At 38.4% G+C, this 18,694-nt stretch overlaps 2 protein-coding genes across 3 annotated transcripts in view; both read right to left on the bottom strand.

Moving 5' to 3' along the window:
• Window positions 1–4,271, bottom strand: part of sec11a (SEC11 homolog A, signal peptidase complex subunit) — a 6,487-nt gene extending 2,216 nt beyond the window's left edge. The window contains exons 1-4 of the mRNA XM_034875740.1: window positions 4,068–4,271; window positions 3,487–3,596; window positions 2,379–2,528; window positions 1,719–1,838 (exon numbers count right to left, since the gene is read on the bottom strand). Of these exons, the coding sequence (XP_034731631.1) occupies window positions 1,719–1,838; window positions 2,379–2,528; window positions 3,487–3,596; window positions 4,068–4,118 (431 nt within the window). The 5' untranslated portion in view covers window positions 4,119–4,271. The remainder of the gene's footprint in view (window positions 1–1,718; window positions 1,839–2,378; window positions 2,529–3,486; window positions 3,597–4,067) is intronic.
• Window positions 4,272–11,446: 7,175 nt separating this feature from the next.
• LOC117946679 (alpha-protein kinase 3-like) overlaps window positions 11,447–18,694 on the bottom strand; it is a 13,288-nt gene continuing 6,040 nt past the window's right edge. Inside the window, exons 7-15 of one of the 2 annotated variants that reach the window (XM_034874966.1) lie at window positions 15,524–17,612; window positions 14,785–14,932; window positions 14,460–14,587; window positions 14,307–14,342; window positions 13,937–14,211; window positions 13,632–13,720; window positions 13,305–13,522; window positions 12,721–12,769; window positions 11,447–12,607 (exon numbers count right to left, since the gene is read on the bottom strand). In XM_034874966.1, the coding sequence (XP_034730857.1) occupies window positions 12,280–12,607; window positions 12,721–12,769; window positions 13,305–13,522; window positions 13,632–13,720; window positions 13,937–14,211; window positions 14,307–14,342; window positions 14,460–14,587; window positions 14,785–14,932; window positions 15,524–17,612 (3,360 nt within the window). In that variant the 3' untranslated portion in view covers window positions 11,447–12,279. The remainder of the gene's footprint in view (window positions 12,608–12,720; window positions 12,770–13,304; window positions 13,523–13,631; window positions 13,721–13,936; window positions 14,212–14,306; window positions 14,343–14,459; window positions 14,588–14,784; window positions 14,933–15,523; window positions 17,613–18,694) is intronic. The other variant, XM_034874974.1, reaches the window with a different exon arrangement.

The raw sequence follows: 18,694 nt of genomic DNA on the forward strand, positions 1-18,694 counted from the left end.
CTTGATGGGGCCCAGTCAAACCCAGACGCTACCTCCAGCGGCCCCCAAGTAAGTTGAGTTTGAGACCCCTGATCTAAATGCATTCAAGGTTATTATATAATTATAGGTGTAATTAGGACCAGTTTAAAATAATTGAAAACCTAGAACACAAACGATAACGGATTTAAGACTTTTTAGGGCCTTAAATTGGATTTAAAATTGTTACTTTTTTTGGACCATTTAAGACCCGGAGGAAATCCTCTATCTTCTCTCAACTATCGTGATAGTGTCTTTACATGTCTCCCTAATTTTTAATGAAGTCAATTCATAATTTTTTTTACACTGCAATGTAACTTGTCTTCTTTTATTTCAGACCAGTCTTATTCTAGTTTAGCTGTTGTCATATTCTCTTTAATTAGAGATGCACCAATTACAACTTTCTTGACCAGTTCAGATTTTTCATTGAGTTTCGCCGATTTGAACAAATTCCGATTTCATCTTTTCTGACCACTTTAAGCACACACATATATTTATTTTCTATCTTTTCTTTCACAGTACATTTTACATAGAACATTTTTTGAACAGATAACTGATGCCAATAAAATAGAACTATATAAATTACTCCTAAAGTGCAACATTATGGAAGAACAAAAAAGACAAATTTGATATATTTAGCAAACTAAAATTCTGTATCTGTAAAAACAGGTAATAGCAATAAAATGATATAGAAACAACAAAAATAAAATAAATGTAGCCGTGAGTATAAAGATACTTCTTAACACGCATACGCACACACACACACACACACGAAAGAGAGAGAGAGAGAGAGAGAGAGAGAGAGAGAGAGAGAGAGAGAGAGGCCTGATTGAACGTCAACAGTAATGTTAGCCGATAACAGCGTGTTAGTTCCTTTTTTTTTATTAAGTTAAATTTAATTGTCATTGTACATAAATATGAACAATACCAACAGGCTTATGGGCTAACATTACGGTTTCCTCGGAACAATCATGCAACTAGCCGGTACCCTAGGGTAACAAAACTAAATGCTGAAGGAAGATTACATTTTTAATGGTGCTTTTCAGCGGTATGCATCCTCACTAACCTGGAAAGTGTTTAAAACAGTAACGTTACTACAGCGTATCTGAGGAATACACACAGAGTGTGCTGCAGCGGGGAGTCAGAGGCAGAGGGACCGCCACTGCAGCGTTCACTAACATTAGCTACTTGTCTCATCTGGGGTCTGATAAACAGTAAATTCTTCAAACTCAGTGTGCCCAATGTTATTTTCTGATATACTGTAGCTGGGAGTGCGGTTTTCTTCTGTTGTTCAGCCTCAGAGGGGAGAGAGAGCAGCTGACCGTTCGCCTGAGATCAGTAAACATTTCTGACATTCATTCTGACATTTCATAAATAGCTGGTGGAGCGGCGGTGCACGTGTGTTGTTGCGCGATGTTAAACATGCGGCGCCCGAGTGCATTTGACCAGCATAAGTTAGTCTGATCTGCCGGTCGCTGGTCATGGTCGGTCACGGGAAAACTGGTCAATTCCAGTCATCGGCTGGTCAATTGGTGCATCTCTATCCTTTATGAATGTTTTAATTTTTTTTTTTTTGCTTTTTAATAGTTTATGTAAAGCACTCTGAATTGCTTAAATTTGCTATATAAGTAAAGATGCCTAGCATACTATGTTATTAAGATATGTGTATTATTATGGATTTTTTCTCCAAACAATGTTCTTACCCCCTAGCTCGTCCAACCACATCTTTTTTCTCCAGCCAGTGTTGGCCCTGCTTGTACAGTCCTCTGTCATCCACTGCATTGTTGTCCCCTTTGGTCAAGAATTTAATGTCTCCATTTTCCCTGTGGAAAAAGTATCAGCGTGATTTTAGACAACAACGTATACTAAGTCCTCTTTTTCAATACAGTGAGTGTCTGGATGAGTACGCACAATGAGTGTGAAACATCACAGAGGCCTCAGTGAGCATTTCTAGATCGCTTTCCAATACAGTTCAACACTATCAATGGCACACTCACACTACATGTTAAAGAAGTTCCCTCAGTTGACGTTTTTAAATCTAGATGGATCTTTCTACTATAGCCAACCATAACACAACATCCGTTCTGCGTCCTTCACAAACAAACCTTTTCCTTTCTTGTCTTATGCTGCTGGTTTTGTAGTATTATTACTGAGTTAATGATGTTCAATTGTTTTGTTGCTTTCTGTTATTTCTGTGTTCATTTAATTGCAAAGTGCACTGAGACCATGTCTAATGGTGATTTTACACTTTTTGGGGATTTAATTGATTGCCAGGTTTGCATCTCACTTGCATCGGACTCAGTGATTCTCAAAGTACAACTTACTCATGGACAACGACACAAAGAAAATATGTATATTCATACTTTTCATGGATCTTTAGAACTCTGTGTACTATTGGGATCTCTCTGCCTTCTATCCTGAAGACAACAATTTCTCCAACTCGGATGGGATCCTCTACGCGGTTGGTCAGAAAAAGTAGGTCTCCTCTGTGGAAAGCTGGCTCCATACTCCCACTGAAATGTATGGTAGATACACATTTTCAAAGTTAGTTAGTACCATTTATTTTAGTTATTTAATTTAAACAGAACATTTCCACTCTTAATAAACAATATGCCGCACCGAATGTCAATCTTTAACAGCCATTATCAGCAACTTGGGGCATCGAGTCATGTCTTTTAACAGTTGAAAAACAACTAAATGTTTGCAGCGTGGAACTGTTTTAAGTTGAAAAACCAGAAACAAACCCCAAAAAGCCACAATGAGGAATAAACTAGGATTTTCAACATGACTGCGCAACATTATATTACTCGCCATTAGGACCAAAAAGCCAACGGCATTACCCATCAGTGGTAACATTTGAATTGGATTGCTTGCAATACTTCAAATTACAAAGTAATACATGACAAAACTAACACATATTTCAGTCAAAGTAAATTATGTACAGACACTTTCTCCGAATCAGAAAGCGATTCTGTAAATGTGTTGCAGAAGGATCCTATTTCTATGCACTTGTTCACTAATATTGCTGTATTACACATATTGTTAGGGAAAATGTGAATTGTTTTTAATATTAGTTCTGTTTTCAAAAGTTTGGATTGAATTTATTTTCAGTTCATAAGGGGGTCATTATGGTAATTTATGTTCTTGGAAAAGAAATCCCAGTTAAATGACAGCGTATGTACATAAATTAGTTGCTATGCAAAACTCCAAAAGGTGATGCTAGGGGGACCTTCAGATTTTTGGGTATAATGTGCAACAGACAGGACAATTGCAAGAATTACACTGCGTCAGGGAGCAGGGAGAGAATTTAGTCATAATCAACAGAGTCTCTGCCAATCCTTGAATGTGTCTGATGATTTTGGCAACAGTCGTTGAGGACAGAAGTTCGTTGTCTATCCAGTTAGAAATTCCAAATGAAGGCAACATAGAAATTTAAATCCCAACACATTATTAACTAGCCTACTTATTTACCTGAGAACAACAACAATTGGACTCTCGCTGCCAGTGACAACCATCAGTCCCTTCCAGATCATCAGCGCAGAGGAAACAATCATACCAAAGTTTAGCACCTGGTAATACAGCTGCAAACAAACAAAAAGGAATATTACAATTGCAACAACCATTCAAAACATAGGTGTAATCGATACGTTAACTATAAATAACGCAATGTCAGCTATAAACTAACCAATTACCAACTTAGAAGTGTAAAGCGTGAATTTGTTCACCATATGTTTGAGATAACATGGAATTCCGTGACTTTAGCTAGCAGTGCCATGGCATGGTGTGGTAAAACGAGAGAAAATAGCTAGCTACACTGAAGTGACGATTATTTTTTAAACAAGTCTCCAAGGAGTATTTTATGATGCAGTATAATGAGCACATTTTAATAGACACGTGTGCACAAAACAGTTCACTTTCTAGGTGGCTAACAAGTGAAAGAAATGCTACAGCGTTTAAAAGCGGTCGACGGCTAGTTAACGTTAGCTCGGTTGTCTCTCATCGTACAAAGCGGCGGTCGTAACATCAGAGTAAACTAATGTTCGGGTACGTACCTGCCGCTTATTCATGCGACGAACATCGTCCAGAAAGTCTAAAGATAACATTTTTGCAAATACTACTGAGTAGAAAAAGCCCCTAAATCACATTAAAACGTTTAAAATAGCGGGCATATGGATGCACAGTCAAGCACTGAAACTTGCATCCGAATCTTCCGGGTGCGCGCAACCGGAAGTCCCGCCCGCGTGTGAGCGCTGTGTTGAGGTGTCAGTTCTGGATACGAGAGAGCAGAAGTGGTTCACAAAACTAAAGAAAAATGTGTCTCTGTGACTCTGTTTGTTCAGTAGGGGTTTACAGTAGTTTAAGGACAGCCAAGAAGCGTCACTACGTGTAATAAGGACATTAATGAGATAGATGAGTTGGGTGATGATATTTCTCTTTGGATGTGTAATCTCAGGCTAACGATATGAGGCCAATTGCTGTAGGCCTACAGCAGTTGCATTACAAAGTGGGAAGAGTGCAAATATAAACGTCTAAGAAAACAATAACGTACAACTCCAAAATTTACAATGTGTTCAGTGCAGAACAAACAACAACCCTGCATACAGCAGCTAGAGATTAGGCTAAAGATTGAACTGTACACAAGATGGATAGCTGACGTCTTTGGGGTTGTGTTTTATTATGACTTTTATGTGTAGCCTATGCATGGTTGTATGTAGCCGAACTGTTGTGTGTATCAACTATGAGCATGAAAGAAATTCGAACTCACTCAAATAAAATGTGTAGTGGCTATCCTAAGTATAACAGTATATGGTTAATTCAGAATGTTCACGTGCCCATGAATGCCTCCAATGTTTTATGCTTTCAGATTACACAGTAGGCCAGTTTTGCCATTTTTTGATTGCAGTTTAAAAAATATATGTCAAACTTGGGCGATAACAGTCATAATACAATAGTCTTTCTTTCTCAATGTGAGACAAATGAAGTAAGACTTAGGATCAGTGATATAATTATTGTGACTCAGTCGGCATCTCAAACCAAATAACCACCAATAAAAACAATCACTCTGAATTAATCATTTATTAATGGCAATTTAATAATGGCCTATTTATGGATGCCTTTAAAGTTGGGTAAACTCTGTTCTGGAAATAAAACCATGCGTATAGTGAATGTAGATGAGTTTACTTTCCACTACAACCTTAATCAACAGCTGGACTCTCAAAATTGTAATCACAAAAAATGGACACACATGAGAAGCTTTCACCACCACTAATTATTAACTGCTTTCTTTTATCATGGACTACATCTAATTTCCTATAGGAAGTGTGTTTGACTGAGTAAGTGATAACATAATTAGTGATCACTCACCCGAAACCTACCTGCCATTTTTGTTTGTTGACTCAGCCTGTGTGTATTATTAGTGACACATATGTTACACTTGTTTGAGCCATCGTTAAAACATCGGGTTTTATGTTGGCATTTATATGACTAACACTTAATTGTTTTTTCCCTCAGTGTTTAAAAATCATTCAATTTAATTTCACATGTTCAGAGACTGTGTTCACTGTGTGTTTTTCTGAATTATGTTTTGATTTTCCTTGATGCAATTTGTTTCAGCAACACTGTTTGGTTTTCCTAGGGACAGGTGTTTGCAGGGACACATATGTACTCATACCGATCAATAATGACAGAGCCCATGTTATAACATTGGAAATTTAGGTTACCATAAATTGTAACCCCAAGGAAAGTTTTAAAATAAAAGCTCTATCTTTAGAGCTCTTTATATTAAGTTCTACATTTCTCCACTGAAGAAAAACATTAATACTGTATGTTTATAATTGTTGGTGGGTAACATAAGTCTATTCATTAATGGTGCCAATGTAGAGGTTTCCACAAAATGGATATTTTACCTGCTTTTATATGTTTAACTGTTTTGAACCGCTCTTTAATGTTTAATTTTTTGTACTGCACTGTAACTTTTATAATTTAATATTTTTATGTAAAGCACTTTGAATTGCCCTGTTGCTGAAATGAGCTGTATGAATAAAGCTGCGCTGCGTTGCGTTGCCCGTTACATTTATTTTGTCCCCTGAGTAAGATTTATAAAATACAGATGATCCAAACTGTCAAACCAACCAAACAAGGACATATTAAACCTCAAATCATTTACATTTGTGTGTTATTGTCAGATTAAAAATTTAAACATTTTACATGGAATTTTGTAATAAAACCTTCCTCTGTGCAATTTGTGCTGCATGCATGAAAGTGCACTTATGGAACAATGGCAGCTGAAAGTACTCTTTGTATTCAACAATTTGTTTTTTTCTTATACAGTATAGTCCTTACAGAGCATCATGTAATGGGAATTTGTCTAAAGTCATACTTCCACATATGCTTAATCCAAGCATACATTAACAAGCAGCGTGTGAATACTGTATGCCAAACTGAATTTCCCAGTTGGTTTCTGATGGCTTTACTCCCTCAGATTGTTGTGAACTGTTAATGTTTTGGTAATACATTTGCTATGCTTCACACAGAGGAAGCTGTGGTTGCTGCACATCCTTTGTCATTTTTACTGCAACCCTCTGAGCCGAGGTGGAGGGAAGTTTTGAAGTGGTACCAATTGTTCTAATGCGTTTTTTTTTTTTTTTAAACTACATGCCACCAAGAGCACAGAGCGATACTGAAAAAACATTCAAGTTGTTTAGAAGTTGTCCACAACTCATCTTAGATAAGAATGCCCTTAATAAATCTGGATTGATGCCAGGTGATAACCCAATGTTGTAAATATTGTAGATGCCACAATAAGTGGCAGTGGTGAGCTTTATGCAAATCATAACTGAGCAGATTTTTCAGCACATTGATGACTGTTGCAGATCACTTCTCTCTCTCCAGTATTTGAAAGGAGGATTGCTTGGCCCTAGTGGACAAGACAATCTGCACATCCATACAGCATTTAGACAACATTGTTTCATTCAGATTTAGCCTTTATGTTCCCCCCTGAAAAGAAATAACCTGAGATATACATCAGAATATCATTATTTTGTAGTCAGCAATAGCTTGCTGTGATATGGTAGATTAATTTAGCACTGACAGTCAACTTAGCGATGGCACCGAGACCAATGTCAGCCTGGGACTTTTGGCGTACTGGAGATAAAACTTGTTCAAATGCCAACTAGTCTGTGGCATTTAGGGACGTGTGATCATCTTCACATAATATGCCAAAATGGTCACAACTACCCTGGCCTGCCAATGGTAATTGAGGTCAGTCAGGCACAACAATGAGAGGTCAGAATGACATGCAGCCTTGTGAAAGGGTGGTTCTTAGATACCACAGTTGTTGCTGTTTCAGATTGTATTCTTTTTTTTTTCTCCATTTGATTAAATTAGATCTTACCGACTGTGCATCGTCATTGTGCCTCTAATATTGTACAATGGTATTTTATGATATCTGTCGAAACTATGAAAATTAAATAAGATCTTTGCATATTTTTACATGTTGCCACATAATGAGCCTGAATGTGAGACTGAAGTTTTTAATGGGCTAAAGACAAAGTGTAAGGTCTTCACATTATCTTAACAATGTGTCCAATGAATGAAATGGCAATTACTTAGGCCTACACACACACAATTTCTACAGTTAAGGACTTCTTTCATTTGCTATGTCTTATCATGGGTATTAATGTGGAGATTACTGTGAGTGATTCAGTGCTCTTTATAGCATTCGGCTAGGGCTACTCAGTGTAGCAGGAAGAACTGTGCCAATACATATTTTTTCTGTAATTTTCACTCTTCGCTCATAATTATTTCTGTAACTCCTTGCAGGAATCTAATTTGGATTGAGATGTGTCTCACTGTCTGACATTATTCCTCTCAGACAAATGTAATTTTTCTAATAGACAAGATATTGACTATGTAAAGAGATCTGATCTTACAAAGTGAACATGGTGCATGAGATGATTTAAGGTTGATAAAATAGCATTGATTTTACATTTTTTGCCACTCAGTGATGTTGTGGATTTTACCCTTGACCAACCTTTAAACTATTAATACTTTTATTTATATTTGTATTTTGTGATGAATATGTCACTTGTTGGAATAAAATAGAACTATACCTCCACTTCTTCATTGCCATTTGAAAACTGCTATTCAGTGACTAAATATTTGGCCCATCAAACCCTCCAATGTGAAATCTGTGATAGCAGTTTTAATTAGCATGGACAGATGGGACTGTGGGAAATGTATTTAACATCTTTCTTGACAAGCCACACATTCAACTCAATATATTCATAGAAAGGTTAGTCAACTAAAATCATTATTTTAAAAATGTGGGGCGGCTTCTAGCTCACCCAGTAAGAGCATTTGCCTAATGTTGGTTGAGTCCTGCAGCGGCCGGGGTTTGAATCCAACCTGCGGCCCTTTGCTCCGTGTCATTCCCCTTCTCTCTCCAACGTTCATGTTGATCCACTGTCAATTAAGGGGAAAAAAGCCCCAAAAAATAATAAAAATAAAAACTATTGAACTAACAGTAGATGGCAGGAGTGTGTTGTCTTGTGATAGGTCCAATCCTCTCCATGTTGTTATCACACCTCAATTACACTATCCAGTCCGTTGATACCTCCCGTGTGACTGTTCCACAAATCCAGCCACGTGTTCTAAATAGAGTCATGAAAGGAGAGCATCAGCTTCAGGGCCATGTTGACATGTGGTGGAAATCAATAAAGGACAATTCCAAAATGAACCTATAAAACATGGGGACCGTGTCAACCGTTCTCTGGCATTGATTTCATGGTAAGCGAATGTGACTAGTTTCAGGGCAAACCGCTAATTAGCTTATAAGGCTGGTTGTGGTGGTCCATCTAATTCAAGCGTTTTCATGTTATTAGAGTTCACAAACGTAATTCCTATCAACCCATAGGGAAACCACGGACCATGGAAGATTCCATGTCAGCTTACGTGGCAAGGGGTTTGTGGTTCGACTGGTGATGTTTTCCCAAGATGGCGCCTACCTGTACGTATACGTGAACGACACTGTCTTTATGAACTACCTTTTCATAAACTGTCTGTACACTTACAAAGTTCTCAATGCTTTGGTTTACATGGACCATGTCCATGTAAATGGACCCTCACTGGTGCTATTTTGAGCCTTGTTAGTGGTATACTTGTTAGTGGTTACAACTAGCGTTATGAGCAATTGCTGTTTGCGCTGGTCACATTTGATTAGCATGAAAACAAATCCCAGGAAACAGTTGACTCGGTACCCATTTATTATTTCTGCCATTATCTTTAATTCATGATGATTCATGTGCATTTTGTTACAAATTGTCATGTATGGGTCACAGATTATTTACGGAGACAGAAGCATCATCTACCTTTAAAAAAAAGTTTGTCACATCTTCCTTCTGTAAGCAGCAGCAAACCCTTTCATGCTACTGGACAACATCAGAAGTGACACTAAGTGAACTTTTTTTTTAACTCTTTGTTAAGCATTGTTGTAGCTATGCATTATTTTGTAATTCTTGGAACTATTCATTGTTTTGTTATATTTGATAGTTAAATAATTCATTTATTTTATTTCACTTTTGCTTGAATTATACAGCTACAAAAATGTGTTTATCGTTAGGATTTAGTTTGGGTTATTTTTAGTATCTGCTAGTGTTATGGTTTTGAAAGTACCAGGCAGCCTTAGCCACCAGGTGTAGTCTACATATAGAGGTCATCAGGTACGTGGGAGGTAAGACAGCGGGGAGGGCTCATGGTTTTTTACAAGAGCCTAAAGACGCCATGGCTCCTTTTCGTGAAATGTTTGTTTGCCGACATATTGGATTAGTAAACCTCACAGAATTCTATCTCTGCCTGGACAATGAACGTTTTTACCTCTGTGCAAGATTCACTCCTTTGGGGCCTCAGTGGCTGTTGGACATTTAGTTTTTAGTTTGTTTTGTTCAATCTAAGGACAATTTGCCACTACACATACATAGCCTCAGGCACTGCACACACTTGTGCGTGAGGGGCCATCGCTTACATAAATGATGACTCACTAATGAATCACAAATGATTATCTTGATGAAGTTAGCCTTTCACCCTGTAAACACACACTGGTTGCGAGCAACACCTCATTCTCTAATATCTCTGAAGGAATCTGATTTACACCCAGGGTGGTAGTGCTGTCAAGCCTGCTATGGCTTAAAAAAGGATCTTTTTTTTTTACACTACACACAATGTCTCTTCTCATGTTAGATATTCATAATATTCTACAGCATAACGTGATGAATCCAGTAGTGTATTTTTTCCAAATGAATATATGTTGGACCTATGTGGCAACATGCAATGCCTTTTTTTTAGCCATCGAAGCAGTCAAACTACAAATATCTCAGTAATATCAAAAACTATGAGAGGGATTGCTATCAAATCTTGCACAGATGTCCATTGTTCACAGAAGATTAATCCTACTGACTTTGGGGATCTCCTGCCTGTATTTGTGAGTTTTAGTGAAATGTCTCAATAACTGTTGGATGGATTGTAAACACATTGATGTCCTCCTCAGGATGAATTGTAATAACTTTGGTGATGCCTCTATTTTTTCAATCCAGTTCCATCATTTAACTTAATACTTGCAAAAGTCATCCCTCTTAGCTTCAGCTGTGCTTTTAATTGAGTGCTAATTAGCAAATATGATCCTGCTGAAACGCTACACGACAATTGAGATCTGTTAAACTCAAATGACATGCTAAATATTAGCATGTTAAGGTTTAAGCTTGAACTATTGTTGTTTCTAATCAGTATAGTCACAGGGCAGGTCACATTTCTCTGGACTGTCGTGGAAGTTGTACAGCGAGAGAGGAATTTGTTGGAAGTGATACTTTGTTGAAAAACAGTAAAGACAGGCTCCAAAACTTTAGTCGTGTTTAAATGTTGGCTGATCCCCTTTGACATATTTGTGCACTTTTGTGATAAGTGTATTCCAAGACGGCTGTGTTTTACATCCATGCTCCATTTAGATGTTACTGGACAGATAGGACCCTGTAGGATATTCATTTTCTGTCTACGGCAGAGTAGGTTAGCTCTACATCTGTTGTAAAATTCTGATGTAGCTCAAAAATATTGATAAACTGTTGCTTTACTAAAGTTGTCTAAAGGAATGAGTCCAAATATGGCAATGTTTTTCATGGAAATGCTATAAATAACGTGTGCAAGTTGGTATAATGACAGAAGGAAATGTGATGTAGTCCGCTTAGATAATAGGAGTCACTGAGATAACACAGGGTTACTTCTTATCTTTCTACATGATAATGAGTGACTGCTGATGTCAGATAGACGAAGTGGGATGGCTTTCATTACAGTGATTCAGCCCACTCCACGATATGCTAATTTTTATTAAGAATGACACTCAAAATTTAAATAGCATGTCATGCATTTCACAGTGTCTCCAAACGTGCAAGCCGTAATCATATCCTTCAATTTACAGCCAGTTGCATTCAAAGGTGCAGTTTCCAAAAATGCAGTGCAATGTAGAACAGCAAGTAAACAGTTACAGTATAAACGCACAGCACCATTTGCCACTTCACAACAGTTTCATGTGAAGCTATTTGGCTTGATACAATTCTGAAAAAATATAGTTTGTTTTCTCCCAGCCTTAAAAATGTGCAATACTGTGAATCTGATATGGATCAATTGACATAATAACTGCTCTACATTCTCAAAGGGTGACTACAACAGATACATGTTTTTGCTTTTCCATTTACAAGGACACTAAGACCACGTATAATGCCACTTCACTTCAAAATGTTTTATCTTGCACATTCATTTGGTAGAAATACACTGACCTGAGATTGGGTTTCACAATCTGTGACCTACAGTGGGACAGGGATAGAATAGTATTGATGGAATACAAACCCAAGAAAGCTACTACTCGCTACTGCGCTGTAGTTTCAACCCTAAGACTGGTTGAATGAAGAATACAATATAAAAACACCACAACACGTGCGGGCATCAAGCCACAATAAGTGATAATGGCAAGGAATGGTGGCTATAAAAATTAAATAGTTAAGTTATATTGTTATTATCAATCTCTTTTCTGGTCTCTGAATGGTTGTATGCCTCGCTCATAGAGGTGTATCAGCCTTCTTTCTGGCTCTTCATCTGGCCTGTTTTGCTGATACATACCCAACAGAGAACCATTTCTGGTTTAGGATTTCATCACGTGGATAATCAATGGCATTTGATGAGAATACTGCTCCACTGAGAAAATGGGAGATCTTTCGTGTTTTATTGCGTGATAATTTTGTCATTAACGTCTTTGGGAGCATCAGCAACTTTTTGTGTTGTGGGGGTCTTTCTGCCTTCTGGCTCATTCTTCCTGGGCAGTCTTGGGCTGCTAGCAGTTTTCCGGCCAATCTGAGGGCTGGAGGAGCCAGCAGCCATTTTGCGTTGAAGTAACGGGCTCTTGGAGCCCTTGGGCTTCATTGGCGTCAATAAAGAGTCTATGACCTTTAGTGACCTCAGGCTGAGCAGACCACAGAAATAGTTACACTGGTGCTGTGAGACAAATTCCTCAAACACTTTGGGATTGGCTTCAACAGACAACCCTTGATGCCTACAGCAACACACAAAACACAACAAATGTTACAGTCGTGACGAGTATAAATGTAAATTACCTGTAAAATTAGGTTTTCACAGCATCATTTACAGAAACACAAATATACTAACCCCGTCGATTTGACTGAAATCCCGATATTGGTGATCTTGGTGTCAACACCTGCAAAACAACACCAAGCAATTACTTTATTTTTCTGTTGTTCAGGTAACATTATTCAAATGTGACAGACATGCAATTTGAACTGTCACCTCATTAAATCCAGTACGTAAATTACAAGAGGGAGAAAAAAAGTAAAACCACATTAAATTCTTATTTCATCACAAATGCTGCATAACAAATTGTGGGTAATGAACCTGAAAGTGTTTAAAATACACATTAAGGGTTGAGAAGGTAAACAAAGTTTTGAGTAGTTCAGCACACTTCTCCCTGTTGCAAGCAATATTTTAGCACATTTGTTATGGTAAGGTGTGTAATCTGTCAACTAATTTTAAGATTCACATGCTCACAATCTGTTCTGTGCAATGTGCTACTAATTTTATCACAAACTTTCTAAATGTTTGTCATGTTGTAAGATAAACCAGGAGGTAAAAAAGGAGGAAAGCCAAAGCATCATCATATTCTTAAATATTTTATCCCCAAATTTAGTGAAAACAGACATTTCACATTGCCCTGTTGTGGTCAAGCACCAGCCTACCTTCTAGCCTAGTGAGTAGCAGATTGCCATTGGTCCACTGAAAGATCCAGTGCTGCAGTGCACAGCATTTCTGCTCCGCCTCAGAACCAGACCTCATGTCTATTCTGCCTGTCTCATCCAGGACAGAGTATTTCTGATAGACTCCTGTCAGATCAGCCTCTACTGATGCATAAGGGATTGTATTTGCTGGTCGGTACATCAGGTAGACTGGAATCACCCTGTGTAACATAGATTGGCATGGTGTGAATGACTTTCATGTTGCAAGTACTGTAAATAATACTTGAGAGGATGTTGGCATTTGATAAGGAGTTGACTGATTGTACTTACTCAAGAGAAGGGCCAAAGTTTTCAATCACTCTTGCCTCTGCTGAGAAGATTTTGCAGTATTCACGAGCCAAGTTCTGAATTTTACACTCCTGTATGCAGAACATTGGAGAGAAGCCAGTAAAGATAAGCTCAACTTAAATCAGTACATGTATTTAATCTTTTGATTAATGTCTCAGTAATCCTACGTGGGTGGCAATAATGACACAAGACTGATTCACTTTAATGCTGGATTTGTTAGATCTTTGAATGAATTTTAAATTTAAGAAGATGCAAATAAATTACAAAATTAAGCCTTTCTTCTATACCTGCTTGATAATGTCGAGGTTCTTGTCTATAAGGCAGCTTTCTGCTTTGCCTCCATAGGCGATGGGGTTGCGCACTTTAATGATACATGTGTTTCCAGACTCGAACACAGGCTCCAGACCATAGATGACTTTTGCCCTCCAGACTTTATGAGAACAACCATCACCAATATGAGATTCCTGCATCATTATACGCCCAAATAATTTGTTACCCCAGACACCAGAATCAGCCACACCCCTGTTGAATATCATGGGTGTCATTTCAATTTCCTCTCCAACTGCGTACAGAAGAATGTAAGACTTGCAGTCAGAAAATCATATGGGCTCCAACACTGGAAAAACTGTGATCTTAACATGTAAAATCTCATCTTACCACCAAGGTCCTCACGTAAGGACATTCCAGCTAAAACTGCAAAACAGTGAGAGAGAAGACAGAATGAGACTTGTTGCAACCCAGTAATCCAAGGAAAAATGCAAGGACACATGTTTATTTCATGCCAAGTGTAAGATAAAAAAAAATACATACCATCTGCACTAAGAAGACAGTCTGTGGAGTCAGTTCCATATTCATTTGTGATTGTGCAGCCGTAAACACCAGTGTCTTTGCATGATGCCTGAACAATGGCAAGATTGACCTGAGTTTCATCCCCTGCACTGAGAAACAAAGAAATTACGCCAGTTTTATTTCTTATATATATATATATATATATATATATATATATATATATATATATATATATATATATACAGTATATACATAGATACGTTTGGTAGGAAATAGTATAGTTCAAAAAGTATAGTCAAATTCTTGTGAAACTGCAAATTTATTTTCAAGCCACTCTGAAACTCACGTTTTTTTATTCTGAGCGATCCTCTCTTCGTTTCTGTACCAATTGATTGTAGAGTCACTAAGAACATTGAAGAACTGGCACCACAGTTTCAAGTGTCCTGAGGCATCTGCAAAGGTTTCGCCCCTGATCTTACGAATAACTTGAGGCGCTGGTGGGAAAGGAGAGCCGACAGAAGCAACATGGTAAGGAAACTTCCCTATCTTCTAACTATCAAGCAACCTGACATATCCAGTCTGATATATGTGGCATGTGCTATATCTATGCAACATAGCAAAGGTTTATTTGCTTCAAAGCTAGAGTGCGCAAATATTTTATATTAATGAACATCTGACACATCCAAGTTATTGCCAATGTGTTATGTGATAAAAAACTCTCTCTCTGTATTTCTCAGTATGAATATGTATGACTTTTGCATGCAGTTTTACATCACCACCAATAATGGACATCAGCTGTGTTCAGCTCTGGAGATGAAGAGGATGTGTAAATTAAAAGAGCTCTTCACCTGGAGGCCGAGTGGAGGTGGTGCAAAGACTTGTGTCATGTGGATGCACCAACAGTGTTGTTATCATTACTAAAAAATCCTCATGGGGGGTGACAGAAAATGAGCACCATAGCTCCAAAGTATATAATAAACTGATAACTATATTCACTGTAACCCCATGCTTGTGTCAAAATACCATACTGATTAATATACACAAAATACCACATAAACTTGCATTAATGTTGACAGCTATTTTACCTTTGAATGGGTCATGCTTGTCCTTCTCTGCAGGTTTCACCTCAGTTATGGGGCTGAGGAGCTCCTCGGTGTGCGGCTGGCTTGGTGCTTGAGTTTCAGATGTCGTCTTCCTCTTGTTTAAGAGCGGCGAACGCCTTTCTACAGGAGACGTTTTCTCCCCACGGGGCTGTAGCAGAGGTGACCGTCGTGACAGGTTTGGAGATGTAGAGAAGGTCACAGGACTTGCGAAAAGCTTGCTGCTCTCTGTAGGACCTTCATTTTTCTGAATTTGGTTATCAACTGGTGATGTGGCCTCTGAGGCCTCCTCGGTTTTGGCCTTGGGTACCAGTATTTTACGTCTGGCCCCAGATGCCAGCTCTTGTGGAGTAGCAGAAGGAATGGGAGATACACTCTCTCTTTTCTTTAACAATGGACTAACCTCAGGAGTTAGATTGCTGAAGGAGTCAGTCCTTTGAAAGTCCTCAACCATAGAGCTGTCCTGCTGAATGATGTGAAGATTGTCATCTTGTGTATCTGTGCCAGGTACACTTTTAGTGGGAATCCTTTTTGCACTCTGCAAAGAACAGTTTTTTGTGTCATGTTCTTCTTTTTTGTAGTGATCTAGTGTTGTGGAGTTCAGTTCAGGAATCCCCTTTTCAGTTTTGCTGTTGAGTTGTGTTGCTGAGGTTAACATGTCTTTGCTTTGAACAGGTTCACCTTTGGCATGCTCCAAAACTGTAATATTTACCTTTTGACCGTTGGCCTTTTTCACTGCAAGTAAAGTCCCAGGTTCTGCACTGAAAGTTCCAGATGTAAGTCTTTTGGTAAGTTCGACCTCAGAAGTCGAAGGGGGGAAACTGTGTATGACATTTTCACTCCTAGATAGCAAAACAACAGGGCAATCTTTCAGAGGAACTAGAGTTGATGCTCCAGTATCCTGGCAAATGTTTAAAAAACCTTCATTATATCTTTTGTCACTATCCTGAAGTCTTGCAGTCTCCATAGTGGTGCAGGTGTCTACAACAGAAGTGGGTGGAATTACAAGAGGTTTTTGTAAAGCCTGAACAGGCGGTGAAGTTGCACCTTGAGACTGAATTTGTTCCTGATCCGTGTCATATAGTTGATGATAAATCTCCGTGAGGGTTTCCTTTATGTTCCTAGGAGGAGTAATACTTGTCTCAGTTTTCTTGTCAGACTTCTTCACTTCCAGTTTACTGCAATCCAATTTTAACTTCTCACATGTCTCTGTCTCAGCTGTATTAAGATCTTGTCCAAAGCCAGCATGGACCGCTGTGGTGGTCACTGAATTTGCTAATGTAGAGTCAAGAGCCTTTAATTGTGATCTCAAAAGTTCAGCTACAGATATGACTTTTGTTACAGGTTTGTGAATTTCCTGGAAGTCTTTTATCTGAAGTTCGGACATGTTTGTGTGTTGTTGAGTTTTTTTTAGGAGTGGGATAGCAGGCTCAAATAGCGATGACTTCAGATTCTGGAATGCCGAACTAGTTTCCTTCGCCATTTTTAATACATGCTCATTCTTTTCACTTTCTTTATTACATACATCCACAATGATAACATTAGTGTCTTTATCTGCTGCACCTTTGGTTGTTTCTGTTTCAATGTGTTCTATCATATGCAGAGCAGCACTTTCAGTCTCTATCTCAAGTTTCTTCTTATTTGGGGCCAAGCCGTTTAACTGCACTAGTAGCTCACCTACCTCATTGCCCTCTACCTTCTCACCAACTTGTATTCCTGTCCCTTCAAAGGTTTTTATAACTGTATTAACTTGGCTTTGCTGGGTGCTGGAAGAAATGCTACACCCTTGGGTGTTCTCAATACCACTGGGGCTTTTGAGGGTCGACTTCTGTAGGTCTGTAACAAGGACTGTGTGGCTTTCATTTGATCCCCTGGAATGATACCATGTGTCCTGTGTCATTTTTCCCATTGCTGCTTGTAGAGCACTGTGCAATGAAGGGGTCTGGATGTCATCTGTCGTGGTCTCTCTCTCTGATAGAGTCTTTTGTGGTGGTTGCACATCCATCGGGATGGGTGGAAGCTCGATGCTGACAGGTGCCTCATTCCTGCTCATCATTGTATGGGCCTGTGTAACATTGGGGTAAAATACAAGCAGAGGTTTCCATGCTGTAAATACTTATTCACTTATCCCTGGCTATTCAGAACACATACAAAGACATTTAATTTTTATAAAAAGCAACAACGTAACCAGCACCAAACAGAGAATATAATGGGAAACCCCTGGAGCAAAAAGAAATGTGTGAACACGAGAAACAACAAAGTTAGTGATAATCCAGAAATCTTTACTTCAGCTAATATGCAATGTTCCCATGGCTCTCAGTGACAGAGGTTCAACAGATGGGATTCCTGCCATGTTAGTGTTTGCATCAGTGTTAGTAAGCCTGTATACAAACCTTAGGATATTTCTAAAATTGTTTCTTTTTACATTTTGAGTTTGAAAACAGTTCTAAAATCCATGTTGACAAATCCATTCATCTTGACCCAGAATCCAAATCCAGCCCATTAACTAACATTGAGGCTTAACTTTTTGCCGTGACACTGAAAAACTGCACTGTAGTGATATATTTAACATATTATGTAGTGAAACGTAAGCACACTGCTCTCTCTTTCATACATCTGCGCCACACAAACATGTTTGTTGAGCTTCAAATGCCCCTAAAGATTGTAATTGAGGTGAATCCCTTTTAAAATGAGCATGAGAGGTTCTCTGTGTGATAAGTCATTCCATTATGGATGAGATAAGCTATGAGAGCTCAAGGTTATTCTTGTTTCTTTCCCTGTTTCCTTCAAAAAGCAAAACTTCAAACTACTTAGTTAGAACGTATGCAGTGTTGTTATAAAACGCATAAAAAATATGCATTTTTGCCAATTCCGGCATGTTTTCTTTACCAATTCTGACACTGTGAAGCCTTATCGCAAGTAAGGTGGCTATTTTACATTTACGTGTGGCCAGAAAGGAATGTGAATCATTTTAAGAGGTGCTTCAGCTGTGCATTGTTTTGTCTCAGCTCTGAGTGCCATTAGCATTCAGCCATGGCGTTGCAGACAGGACGATTGCATAAGCAGTGGACAATAAACATGCACATTATAAATTGCAAAACAAGTGCAAATTTAGGGAATTCGCCAAATGACCCTACATATGAGGATGATGGTGTT

Source organism: Etheostoma cragini, chromosome 1 (genome assembly GCF_013103735.1).
Source record: "Etheostoma cragini isolate CJK2018 chromosome 1, CSU_Ecrag_1.0, whole genome shotgun sequence".
Classification (NCBI taxonomy): Eukaryota; Metazoa; Chordata; class Actinopteri; order Perciformes; family Percidae; genus Etheostoma; species Etheostoma cragini.